Genomic DNA, 14,216 nt, shown 5'->3' on the forward strand with positions numbered 1-14,216 from the left:
GAAGAAAATCTGTCCTTATAGCTCGATGGCATTAATTTATTGGCCAAGTTGACTACCTCAAAAGCTAAAATTTAAAATGCTATCCCTCCATGTATTGAATTGCCAAGTTGGCTGCTCACTTGTGAAAAAGACTCCTAACTCTGCTTTGACCGTTGTCACATATTGCTGTTCTGAAGCACAAAATGTAGAAATGGAATTGACAAAAGAATCGTGCCTTAGCTAGACACACCTGTGCGTTCCCCTGAAGACCAGTCAACCAGTATATAGTCACAAGATATCACTTCACCTGCTGGATGTGAGAAGGTTTAATTTCACATAGGGAAACTTTCAAAACAGGTTCGTAATAAGAGAAAGCAAGGCGCTTTCCCCATAAATAGCACAAGGTGCCAGTGTGCGTGTTAAATATCACAATATTAGCCCAAACCCCTGTGATAAAAATACCTCATTTGTTAAGGAAGGTGTCAGCAACATCGGATACCAAGTGTGTCCCATGCTGCAGCAGGGGTCCCCTCACCAGTCTCTGGAGACTCCTTGTCCTGCAGCTGCAAACCCAGGAACCAGTACTATCTGCTGTTAGAAAGGTTTTTTTTATTTAAAAAAGAAAATTCAGAAAGATTAACATTTCTCAAAGTGGCCAGTAACCTTTGTAAATGTAAAATGGAGTCAAATAACACTAGTCATCTGGGGTTTGTGCACTATTCTGAGCTAGTCATTCCCAGTGGAATTAGGAGGGGGCTAATCAGATGAGTGATCTTTCATAGGCCGTATAGTCATTTGTTTCATTTTTTTTATTTCCTGCTACATTCCTATCTCTATCCCATTTTGTTTACTTTGCTCATTTGGTAGTCAAAAGAATATAATCCTAGTGGGAAATGTCTAAACTGGTAATCTTTGTTTGTTTCCTGAGTTCAAAGTTTATCTTAATATTAAATATGTGGAGCTCATTCTTTTTTACAGGAGATATTAATTATATTTTGCTGGTAACACCAGATGCCTGGGCTGATCTTTACATAAAATATTAAGAAGGTCTGGAAGCCTTCCAGGAGATGTTCAGGATAAAGACTTGCATAAGGGTCAATAAAGTTTGCTATATCCATTATGCCAACTTTGCTGAACTACAGAAATAAATCATAGAAAAAGTTCAGCTTGGCACACACACCATTTCAGGCTTTCCATGGGATCTGGCTGGCCCTGTGATAACAGGATGCTAGACTAGATAGGTGTACTTGGTGTGATCCAGCAGACTTCTTAAATTTTCATGATCTCAACCTTGTTCTGGGAGCAAAGATAAACACACTGGTAGAGCTGTGCTGAAGGCATTTGCTGTGCTGAGGCTAAGGGTGATTCTCAGTGAGGACTACAAGGCAGTCCAAACTCTGTGCCCTTGAATGCACCAAATCTTAGGTATAGAATCAGACTGTTAAAGCTGGGAATAAACAATTATTGTGTTTTTAAGAGGTTTGCATTGTGAGTCACTTTGAGTTCATTGGTGAGGGGAAAGTGGGATATAAGCTTTCAAAGTAAATAATAAAAGCATAATTGGTGTTTCTATCATCGATGAAATTGATATTTATTCAGGTGAAAACTAATCCAAGCATGATTCATTCTACATAAGATGCCCTTGTGTTTATGCAAACCGAGTTCTTTATAGAAATGTAGGGTAATTTATCAGAGCTTCCAAGAACATATGATCGGCTTCCAGTTTGCAGGATTCTTCACACGCACCCCAGTGCTAACAGGGTGAGAAATCTCTTTCTCAAGATTCCTCTTTTGAACTTCCATCTGTGTGGTTTTGTAAAGACGTTTCCGCTTCAGATTAATTCTTTCCCTTTGTGCAATGATGCTGGGCAATCCATCTGAACGAGCAACGATGAGGAGGCCTCACTACTACTACCGCCCGCCCACCTGCACACCAATTTGATGCCGATCATCTTTGCAGCATTATCCATGTTAAACAGGCAGGAGCACCAGGGGGGGTTTGTGAATGTGGCAATTAACAAAACAGCAATCAAGCTAAGTGTTTAATTTCAGAAAATTATCATCTTCTCTGAGCGGATGTGGAGAGATAAAAAAAATAAAAATTTAAAAACCCAGGATTAAATGTGCTGTGTAAACAAAGGCAATGCTGGACTGTCAACATCACCCACTGGAAAGAATAAGCAGCACCTCACTAAGTGAATTCCTGAACACTCACCCAAAGCAGGAAGCATAAAAATAAGAGCTGAGCACACACATCCACTCAAACCCTGTTCTGAAATGATTTGTCATTTTTCAGTTCTTTCCTCTCTTTCGATTTTGAGGAGGGGTGCTGGGGATTTATTTGGGGGGGGGGAACGGAGCGGATGTCCGTCAAAATAAATTGGAGTCTTTGCCTCCGGATGGCAGGCAAAGCCAAGCCAAATATAGCAAGGAAGACTAAGCATGTTGATGAACTAGAGAAAGATGCGAGGAAAAGGGAGGTGGTACCACCAAAGCAGCCCCAAGGGGTCCTTGGTAGGAGATGGATTACATCACCAGCATCAAACAGGGATGAGAAAGAAATTTGGTTCACTTTGCACTTTAATGAAGTGAAACGCAGCTGCCCTTTCAACATCTGCACTTCTTCGAATTTTGGAACACAGTTCTCAAACAACAAAAAATGGGCATGTTAGGGGAAAGTGTGCATTAGAGGGCTTATATTAGTGAAAAGAAAACACAAAAATGCATCATGTTGGGGGAAGTGGCATACAAAAATGTTTATGTTGGGGGAAATTCACACTAAAATTCTGATAAATATTTGTGAGGACTTTTAATCATTTTAAAATAAAAAATTCACAAAGAGATGCAGAAATGCGGCAAGCTGTGCTTAAGATTGGAAAAATATATATACAGTGGTACCTCGGGTTACATACGCTTCAGGTTACAGACCTCGCTAACCCAGAAATATTGCTTCAGGTTAAGAACTTTGCTTCAGGATGAGAACAGAAATCATTCAGTGGCGCAGCAGCAGCAGGAGGCCCCATTAGCTAAAGTGGTGCTTCAGGTTAAGAACAGTTTCAGGTTAAGTACGGACATCTGGAACGAATTAAGTACTTAACCAGAGGTACCACTGTATGAAACACCCACTTTTAGGGGTGCAGCATTTGTACCCTCACATACAAGACAGTGAAGACAAGGATCAATTTCGGTAGCTGGCAGAAAACTGGGAAGAATGTTAAAACTGTTTCAGCTCCTCTGAAATATTTTGGTAGCATTATTTTCCCCTAGCCCTCTGAAATCCATTTCCTCCTTTGAGTGCCAGTTTAATCACACCAAAACAATTATTTTTTTGGGTGGGGGATCTGCCTTCAGGGGTTTCATTGCAACTATAAGCTATAAGAATGTTTTCTGTGGTTTGTAATAGATTGTTTGTAATAGATTTGTATGTGTCACATACTGGCAATTCCAATGTGATGTGTTGTGTGCAGATCAGCCTTCCACAAGCTGGTGCCCTTCAGATATTTTTGACTACAACATCATCCCCAGCTAATGGGAGATGTAGTCCAGCACAACTGGAAGGCACCAACGTGGGGCACTCTACACTCTGAAGTTAGATGTAACTTGATGTGACATGGGGGATCCGTGTTTAGGAACTCCTGCTATTTTTAAGAAAGCCTTAAATACCAGCTGTGGAAGGATGATTAATAGTAATAAAAACATGTGGCTCCCCAAAGGGGCTTCTAAGCGATAAAATACAAAACAAATTACAATATACCAATGCTATTTGCAGTGTAATATTGTAATGTATGACATCATATTAATGCAATGTGCAACATCAGATTGCTGGGTAAATGAATGGCTGAGGCATTCACATCCTTGCTCATTCAGAGGGATTGGCCATTCTCATGGCAACTGTTCTCCCACTCCAAGCTTGGGGAAAAGATACAGATGCCATCAGATGCATTTATTACTACATGGAGAAATAGCAGGTTGAATGGGATTCCAACTGGGGAAATGACTCAGGGAGGAAGGGATAAGTCTTACACTCACCCCACCCTCCTCTTTCCCCAATACCATGGTCTTGATCTGATTTCCACCCACCCCACTAGAGCTGGTTGGATTGTTTGTAAACCACCAGAGATCCCAATCACAGATCTCTCATGTCCCATCCTTGGACCAAGGAGATCTGGGTTCAGTTGACCATGAAGCTCCCTGAATATAATGAGAGTTTGAAAAGATAGTGGCTTGACTGAGCTCATTTGCCTATGGAGCTGGCTTCTTCTCTTTCGTCCCTCTGTTATCTCTGATTAAAAAGATTTTGCAACTTCTTCCAAAAGCTGTGAAGAGAGATAAAAACATCTATGCTCCACCTCTCCATATGCTCAAGGCTGGTTTCAATAATATTTTAAAAAAAATAGTTTTATAAAGCCTAACACATTTTGGCAACAGAGAAATCTAGACCATTAACACCCCCCCAGCAATTATGATGCCTCTATAAATACCACCAGCAGCTACCTCAAATATGAGGCAAAGTGTAACACCTGCCTTTCAGGAGTGAAGATTTCACATAAAGAAAAACGGCAAAGAGAAACTGGTCCTAAGATAGGAACATTTGTGATGCTATTGTTTCTAGTTTTAACAGAGTAGTAGTAGTAGGAAAACAAAATTGACCATGTCACCCTTAAGGAGATTGCAAGTGGTGACAGGACAGATTCTCCTCAGCTTGATTCAGGATCAGGACATAGTATTATAGGCCGTGTATTGTGTTGCCTCTGAGCTCTGTACTCTTAATCACAGCTCAGTTCAAGCTACGACCAGAAAGGGAGGGGTACTTTAAGACTGAGGAGAGCTGTGGGCAGGCCAGGGGAAGTTCCAAAGGGCACAGAAAAAAAAAGGACATGTGCAATCCTCAAGCCTGGGATTTCTGTCCCAGGTCACATAATACATTATGTAAAGATGTTTCTGTGTTCTCACCTTAGCCTCTATTTCCTTGACCTTTTCAATTTGAGTCTAGTCCCAAAGCTTTCCTCCCAGAAGGCTTTGTGCTAAATGCAAGTTAGATGAACAGCAGCCACCAAGCCACATCATTTCATAGTTCAACAACACTGTTAATTTCAAGATGAAAATCAGTGAAAGGAATTTCTGAAGCCTTTTCCCCAGCTGCTTCTTCAAGCTTATTTTTTTACTCCAGAGGAACTCAGTTACAGAAGGTTGCAGGGAGAAAAACAACAATGTCCCTTCTTGCTCACTGCTGCTCTGCCCACTCACTACCTGGTAGGACTTACCATTTTACAACTATTTGTATTCCTGATTTCATCCAGTCCAAGCCAGCATGGCCAATGGTCAGGGATGATGAGAACTATAGTTCTCATCAGAAGGACCACAGGTTCTCCATCCTTGATTAATTGTATATGCTCCAATCCCATACTGCTCTGGGTGTTTGCCCTGCATATTTGCAGAATCTGCATTCATTTGTATGAGTTGTAATCCAAACTTTACACTGCTGCCTGTAAAGATTTATGGAGTGGTGGGCCCCCTCCCACATCTGTAGCCATTGGCCCAATGCTATTATACAACAGCTGTAAAATCAGCTTGGGATCCAGCAGATCCCAGGCCATCTCAGCCCCTCACAAGCCAACCTCTCTCTCTCTCTCTCTCTCTCTCTCTCTCTCTCTCTTATTATATTTATTGCAAAACATACTACACAGACAAAAACAATACCACAATGACAACTAAATATTAATTGACTATACATCATCTAATATCACACACATTTTTGACTTCTGATTCACCTCATTGTGCTTTCTAAATATTCTGAAGCCATACACACTTCCTGTTATATCTATTACATAGCAAGAATTTTTTTTACGTTTATAATTTTCTTCAATATTCAAGATTCAATCTATACCTGTCAGGAGATTTGCATTTTCACAATATTGTTTTAAATATTCTTTAAATATTACCCATTCTTTGCTCACTTTCTGATTTTAGTGTCCTCTTATTCTCCCAGTCATTTTCACAAGTTCCAGGTATTTTATCATATTCACCTGCCAATGAAGCTTTGTAGGAATTAAGTCACCTTTCCAACTGGAAATTATATCGGCCACCCTCACTCTCACCTGTGTGTTTGGCAGGTGCAAGGGGGAGTGCTACATTGACTGGGTGAGAAGCACATCAGGGTGGCAGTGGGAGGCTGACTTAACTGGGATTAATGAAGGGCAAAGGGATGCTTCCACACAACCTAGCACACATCCCTCAATCCCAGAATGAGGGGGTTCGGCTTGCTCCGTAAGACACCTCTCCAGAGGTGGGATATTAAAACAGGATGTTTAGCACTGTTTTCATGCAATTAGGATTCACCAGCACCCAGGGACTCCTTTTGATCCTCAAGGAGGCTGCCTGCGAATTTTGTATTTAGATTCCATTTTGAGCACCTCATTCTATAGTACATTAGAGTTATCAGCATCATTGTTACTTATATAAAACATCGCTCTACGTTCTGGTGGAGAGGTGATTGACTGTCGTTAAGCAGCATTGTTCTGTGCACCATTAAATTAAGAGGCTGGCACCACTGCTCACCAGGGACTTAAGGGGCAGTGAGTTCCAGAGGCATGTATAGGGAAGAACATTTAGAAGACTCTGAGGATTAGTCTCTGCAGAGCCCTCACCACATGCATCAGTGGGCTTTAAAATGAGACACTTTGATGTCTCAGGAGGACCAGACAGGAAATTAACTTGTTTAATGAAGCGCAAGTTATATTGCCTTGGTTCTATGTGGACTCCCATCCCCAGCAGGGTTTCAAAAATAAATGCAGGAGGCAGATTCACGGATGACGTCAGTGATTCTCCAGGACTCTGACTCAGAGCAATGCGGACTCCCATCTGGTACATACGTTTCGAGAAGAGATTCCTACTTTGCCACCGTTCAGCTGGTTGTCAGCTTGAATCAGATAAAAGTATTTCTTTTGCTTAAATTAGTCATTTAAAATGTGGAGGGGTGTTTTTTTTTAGCTCACTCTTCATTGAAATCAATCCCCAGTATCCTATCTGTTTCTTTCTTAACAAATTGTGCTAAAAACAATTGTACCCTACAAAGAAATCACAGGCATGGCATCCCTTCCCTTCGATTTCCCCCAGGACTCTTTGGGGAAGCCGTGACTGTTAAAGTTGTAGATGTGCTTTAACTGTATGGTGTGGATGTGACCTTTTGTCTCCTGAGATACGGGCAAAAGCAGGTCTGGGAAGACATGGCTGGGGTTACAGCGGAAAAGTGGTCAGTGAGCGGGGAAGGGTTATGTACAGGACACATACTTGTTTGCCATTTATCCTGCATGTATTTCCCCATCTCTCCTTCAGCACAGACATAGCACATAACTTCCAGGAAGTCCTCAAGTATGGCATGTAGGCAACAGCTTCTCCTTATTTGTGCCACAGAAACCTGTATTCAGAGATATACTGCCTCTGAACGTGGAGACTATAATGACTAAGAAAGGTGGCTAGACCTGTCTGCTATACCTTTGTCTAATTCATCTAATTATCTGGGCATGGGGGCACCACACAGAATAAGTTCATCAACAGCTATTAGTCACAAGAGCTATATTGCCTCCAGTATCAGAGAAAGTAGGTTTCTGAATACTAGTTGCTGGGGAACATTGCACTTGTGTCCTTCTTTGTGGGCTTCCCAAGGGTATCTGGCTGCCTACTGAACAGACTAAACAGACCTTCGGTCTGAATCAACAAGACTCTTCTTATGCTACGTTCTTGTATCCTCTTGTAGCAAATTCCTTAAGCTAAGTATGAGTTGTGTGAAGAAGTACTTTGTTTTGTTTGCTCTGGTCCTATTGACAATCTGATATCAGTGGGCAGCTGGCGTCTAAAATTTTATTGGGATAAAAAATTCAGTCTATTCACTTTCTGCACACCATGCACAACCTCTATCATGATCCCCTTAGTTGTCATTTTTCTAAACTTAAAAATCCCCCAGATTCCTTTGGCCTTTTCTCACAGGGTTCTTTAACCCCTTGATCATTTTGCTTGCCTATTTTGCACCTTTTCTAGCTCTAGGATATATATTTTTGGAGATCAGATAGCATAACAGTGTTCTTGAGGAGGTTGCAATATACGTAAGTTTATAAAGAGGCATTGCAAGATTTGTTATTCTTATTTTCAATCAATTTCTTAGTGATTTCTTTACATAGAATTTGTCTTGCTGCTGTTTCACACTGTTGATGCTTTCAGTGAGCTGTAAGAGATACCAAGAGGCAAGACTAGTTCATAGCCCAATTGACACATGTTAGGTATTACTGATTTAAATGGCTGACCTATTCCCCACCAACTTCCTGCCTGCAAGTTTTATATAACCTTCTGCAAACTGGTTCTCATAATCAATTAGTGTGCAATGCGGAATTTGCCACGTAATGTCGGGGTCATATGATTGCTTCACCATCTGTCCCAACTCAACTTATTTTTTACTACGCTCTAAGAATGTTACTGCACCACCGAGCAACAATTATTTTTATTATCGTGTAGGAGTACTAGTCGTGGTAGTAGTAGTTTAGGAATATTTTTAACCTGTCCCTCATTGACAAGCCATCCCATGGTGGGTGTATAATAAAACTATTTAAAAAATAAAAGAGTGTCACCAAAATATCATAAAGGAAAGTCTGATAAAAACCAATAGCAACCATAGCAGCTATAAAACAGCAATAGTAACACAATTGGAAAAGAACACTGTATTCTTGCCCAGAAAATGCCTATGTGAATAGATGGGTTTTCTGTTGGTGATTGAAACTCATGAGAGTCAGCAGCAGCAGCCATACATCAAAGGACAGGGTGTTCCATAATGGGGGTGCCAAAATTGTGAAGTTCCTTTCCCGGGTAGCTGCACAGCAGATCACATTTGGGAGATATTGGTTGATATTGGGAGAGTGGGGAAGGAGCTGATTCTTCAAGTATTTCAGTCCCAAATTGTATGGTGCCTTACAATTCATCACAAACACCTTGAGTTTGGTTCGGCCACATATTGACAGCCAATGCCACTCTTTCAGGTGTTAAGTGGTGGTGCTGCTAGGTTGATCAACCCGTTACATTTTGTACGAGCTGCAACTTCCAGACGTGAAACAGGCTGAAATATAATGTCCCATGGTAAATTAGTCATACAGCTGTCTTACCAAATGCCAGACGGTGTGCATAGACCCATTCAAACCTTGCTCACATAGAGGCGGGAGAAAGGTTGTTTTCTGCTGCTCCAGAGAAGCGGACACGGAGCAATGGATCCAAACTACAAGAATGAAGATTCCACCTAAACATTAGGAAGAACTTCCTGACAGTAAGAGCTGTTCGACAGTGGAATTTGCTGCCAAGGAGTGTGGTGGAGTCTCCTTCTTTGGAGGTCTTTAAGCAGAGGCTTGACAACCATATGTCAGGAGTGCTCTGATGGTGTTTCCTGTTTGGCAGGGGGTTGGACTCGATGGCCCTTGTGGTCTCTTCCAACTCTATGATTCTATGATTCAACACACTATTTTGGCTTTTCTGAATTGGTCTTGAGTTGAGAGACAAAGAACAAGTGAAATAAAGCTGAACCACAATTATTATTTAGTAAGCTATGTAATGAGGTAGTGGAGATGGAGCCAAAACTGGGTTCTCAAGTTTTGCCCCCCACAAATGGGCTGCCATTGCTCCTGCTTGTCAAGGGCAGGTCACACTGCAGATGACTGCAGGGCCCCCACACTGCAGTCACCTTCTGTGCAATCCTTTCTTGACAATTGCTTTGCCAAGAGCAAAGGGTCCAGCCACACTATTCATAGTGCTGCATATTAGCTGCAACAGCCATTTTATAGATGACAATATGCATCTCAAGACCGCTGTGCCATCTTGCTAGGGGTGGATTGTGTGTACAGAATATCCCCTTTAACTGATTGGCCTCTTGGCTACTTTTAAGGATGCAGTCTGCCAAGCAATGCCCAGTAGAGGTCCCCCACTGCTGTCTCTTTTTAGAAAAAAATGTGACCTCCCCCACGTCTGCCCCCATTTCACTGTGAAGAAGAACCCTCCCAAAAATCCATTGCAGCCTTAGAAGTGCCTTTGCCATTGTTCATGTGATGGGGAGGCTAAGGAGAGCAAGTTGTGCTGGCTTCATAGTGAGTGAAAAATATTTTTCTGAATTTGCTTGTTCATTTGCAGATGGGCCTGTGTCGCTTGCCTTTGATAAAGAGTCCCGAGGAATTTTAAGTTCTAATTAAAAATAACTAGCCTTTTTAAATATTAAAACTTTATTATTTACCGACTGTTCCCATTTCATTCCTCTCGCTGCAATAATGTTCTTCAAACAGCAATTAAATATGAGGAAACTTTATCACCATGGCAAAGGGAAGGCAGTATTGCTTTGAAAGCAAGCTCCATTGTAAGCACACTTGCTAAATGGAGGGGGTGGCGAGACTCTTGATGCATGCATTCTCCAAGAGCACGTATTCTAAGCCTTCCCCAACCATGTGCCCTCCATATGTTTTGGACATTCACTCCCATCCACTCTGTACTTGCTAAGAGTCATGGGATTTACAGTCCAAAACATCTGGAGGGCACCCGGTTGGGAACAGCTGTTCTAAATTAGGAAAGGCTAGTTCTTTCATGGAGAATTTTCTGCACAGCCTGAGCTAAATTGGAAAGAAAGGTCTATTAGCTCCCCTTTAACCCCACTGGGCTACGGGGAAAAGTCTGCTGCCATTTATCTTTAATTTGGCTTCCTATGATGGGGAGGAAAAGGCTGTAAAGTAGTTATAGGAAAACGATACAAAAAGACTAAGTCTATACCTATCCCTGTTTTGTCAACACTAACGTCACTTCTGAAGTTGCATTCCTAGATTTCCCCAGCTTCTTTTCAGGCAGCCTTTCCTCCTGCCTAATGAGTTTGCAAGAAGTGGGAAAAGAGAGAAAAAATAAGAATTGTAAAGGGATCACAAGGATAATCTCGTCCAATCCCTTGTAATGCAGGAATCTTTTGCAAAATGTAGGGCTCGAACTCCCAACCCTGTGATTAAGAGTCTCATGCTCAACTCTTTTAAACTATTGTTTTGGCAAATAAAAACTATAGAGTATGGTAGAAATCCATGTGCTTTTGAGCATGGGGCTTGACTCTGTCACGTGTTTTGTAAATATATTATTCTTTGTGTTTAATTAGTCTGGCTTTTCTAAAAAAAGCAAACTGAGTGGCTCAGACATGTGGACTCTCAATAAAGAGGTGGTCCAATTTGAGCAAAGCTTGATGGGGTCGGAATCACCAAATTCTGTGTGTAAATCTGTTTGAAATGGATTCCTCCTCCATCTCTAGTCAGAGTGGCTGGAGTAACTGGAGCAGAAGTAGAAGTTACGGTAACTAGGGATGAGGGAGAAATCTACTTAATTTGCGCTTTCTGAAACCATACACAAACTGAATGACAAGCATTCTTTGAAATTTGCACTTTTCCAAATTTTGCGCTGCCATTCACCAGTAAAATTTCTGTACAAAAATGCACACATTGGTGAAAATAAAACACAAAAATGCATTATATTAGAAGGAAACACTTTGAAGAAATGTGTGTATACACAAAATGTTTATATTAGAATAAATTTGCATTAGAATGTTCATACAGTTCCATGAGGACTTTTTAAAAAATAGCAGACTGAGGTGGAAATGTGGAGAAATAAATTTAAGTTTGTAAAAATGAGAAGTTGAGAAAAACTGAAATTGGCAGATTCACTGATCTCCACAAGCAGAAATCTGAGAGGAGGAGGGTAAATTCCATGAGGCACTGAATGAAGGAGCATGATCAAAGAGTCATGTGCATAAAGGCCACGAGGAAAGTTGGGGGCTGAGAAAAAGTTGGGGAAGGCAGTACGGGGCAAGAGAAAGGATGGGGAAATAGGACCTATGACCATATCTTAGGAAGGTAAACTTAGGAATGGAGACTTGGAGTAGGCAGAGGTCCAAGTCTTGATTAAAGGGTCAGAGAGACATCAGGAAGAAAAGGTAAAAGGGAGCTGCTGGAAGAGAGGCAGAAGAAAAGAAGCTGAAGGATCATAGATGAGATGGAGGAATGGGACAACAAGAAATCCAGAAGCATGAGCTTCTGAAAATAGGTGCAGTTCATGTGAGAAAAGTAGGCCTCCCCTCTTTGCAGGTTGTGGATACATCCTAGTGAGCAAGTGGCGTTGTGTATTGTGGGCAGGAATTTCACATATTGCTTTAAAATAGCTATGGAAATAGCCTTCTAAGGGTGCAAACTACCTTGCTCCTGATGAAACACCTCTGAAATATTCTTCTCGTACAGCTTCCATTCAACTCATCGGAAGCATTTTTGGCCTCTTGAAGATAAAAACTAATGGTCATTCATTCATTAATTCATTTGGTGGTTTATTTGTATGCTGCTTTCCCACAAGATGGTGGACAGAGCAGCTGAACAACAAGAAACATAACAGGTGTGCGTAGTCAACATAGAATTCTATACACTAATTGTTCTAGTGCAGAAATGTATTTTTTCTTGTGTGTCAAAATACTGCATGTAATTGCATTGGACTGTATTATTATTTCATTTAATATTCATTCTCCTCCTCCACCCTCACTGCCCCTTCGACTTCACCCTGATCCCACCCTGATGTTTTATTTCTACTACCTCTTCAGAATGCTCTCATCCTCCTTCCCCTAGGTTAATTTTCACTTTTCTTGCACTTCCTGTTCCCTCCTTTCTCCGTAGCTCCCTCCACAGTTCCCATCATGCACCAGGTAAGTGCCAGCATGAGGAGCATCACACTGTCATGGCCTCAGCCGGAACAGCCCAATGGCATCATCCTGGACTATGAGATCCGTTACTATGAGAAGGTGAGCCGGATCTGCATCCCCGAGATTAGCAGCACTATGGGCGCAAGACCATCCACCGTAAGCCTGAATGTGTTTGAGGAAGGGAGGGGAGTTGGGATGGGCCATTATTGATTTGGGAGTCTGGTGTTGTTTTTTTCATGTTGTGGAATGTGCAGTATTGGCTTGATTCAAAGCCTAGTTGAAGTCAATGGGGAGACACTCTGTGACAGCCGTGAGATTTTTGAAGTAAGGTCTTTCCTCAGTATTAATATTTCTGGAAAACCTATACCAGATTTTTAGCCCAAACCTTCAACATTTGAGGTGGGCAAGATGGGGTTAGCTGTCCTTCATATTGACCTTCACCAGAATGAATTCGTATTACTTCTCTACATTCCAGCATTTTAATGCAAAACTACTTAATTTGCACTTTCTAAAACAACACACAAAGCAAAATTCAGCAATCAATTGGCACACACACTTCTCCAAATTTTGTGCTGCAGATCTCCAACCAAGAAATGTGTACCAAAATGTGTATATTGGGGATAATTGCATATTAAAATGCATATTTAAAAGTAAAAAAATGAGAAATCATAAATTCAGGCAGAAACGTGGAGAACGGAATTTAAGATTGGAGGGAAAATGTATGGGAAACTAAAATAGACAGATTCACGTAGCCGCAATTGGTTCTAATCATATTGTCAATACAAACTCTTTCTGTACATACAACACTCCCACCTGTGGACTATCTCCTTACAGGCTTTGTACCACCTGGCTGCAAAGAGTTCACGGGACACAGTTGCTTTAGTACATTATTTCACAGCTTACTAGCAACTTCTCATGTCCAATCTTTACATTCTCACTATGGCTCCAGTCCTACCCACATTAAATCAAATGTACCCCACTTAGCTCAGCTTCTGTTGCCTGTTGCTTGCCTGAACCATAAAGCAGCAGCAGAGAAGGAATTCCTGTCCCAAGCATCACTAAACCATTCAGCCCCACTGCTGCAGAAAATCTTGAAAATAATAGTTAACTGAAAGCAGGGACTCCCCGTTGATTTCTGCTTGCTTGCTGTGTACACTTGTTTCATTTCCTCATGTTATTGAAATATCATTGTTTCAAGTGACTAATAGCTTGCTAGGAGTGACAGTCTACACACTGAGCTAGACTTGGTGAGGTATAGTGAGTTCTTTGCCAACTCTGTGCCACTCTCCTGTGCCTGTATTATCCTCCTGAAGTTCTCTCCCTCTCAAGCCCCTCATATCCCAGAGATGACTCTTGTTTTATTACCTTGTAAAAGCTGGATAGATGTAACCCAGCGCAGATTGCTGTAGATTGGACTAAGAACCTGCTCTGCCCATGAGTCCCTGAGGTACAGTGAATGATATCAAATGCCAGATTGTCAGGAAGCACTTGTCAATTGCGGTGC

General features: G+C 41.5%; 1 protein-coding gene across 15 annotated transcripts in view; it reads left to right on the top strand.

Annotated features, from left to right (window-relative positions):
• The window catches only part of EPHB1 (EPH receptor B1), a 347,409-nt gene that overhangs the window by 276,701 nt on the left and 56,492 nt on the right, over nucleotides 1-14,216 (top strand). For 13 of the 15 annotated variants that reach the window (XM_083443210.1, XM_083443209.1, XM_083443212.1 and 10 more), the window contains one exon: nucleotides 12,687-12,868. In XM_083443210.1, the coding sequence (XP_083299336.1) occupies nucleotides 12,687-12,868 (182 nt within the window). The remainder of the gene's footprint in view (nucleotides 1-12,686; nucleotides 12,869-14,216) is intronic. The other 2 variants (XM_083443206.1, XM_083443207.1) reach the window with 1 other exon arrangement.

Source organism: Podarcis tiliguerta (genome assembly GCF_965153285.1).
Source record: "Podarcis tiliguerta genome assembly, chromosome: 5".
NCBI classification, from domain to species: Eukaryota; Metazoa; Chordata; class Lepidosauria; order Squamata; family Lacertidae; genus Podarcis; species Podarcis tiliguerta.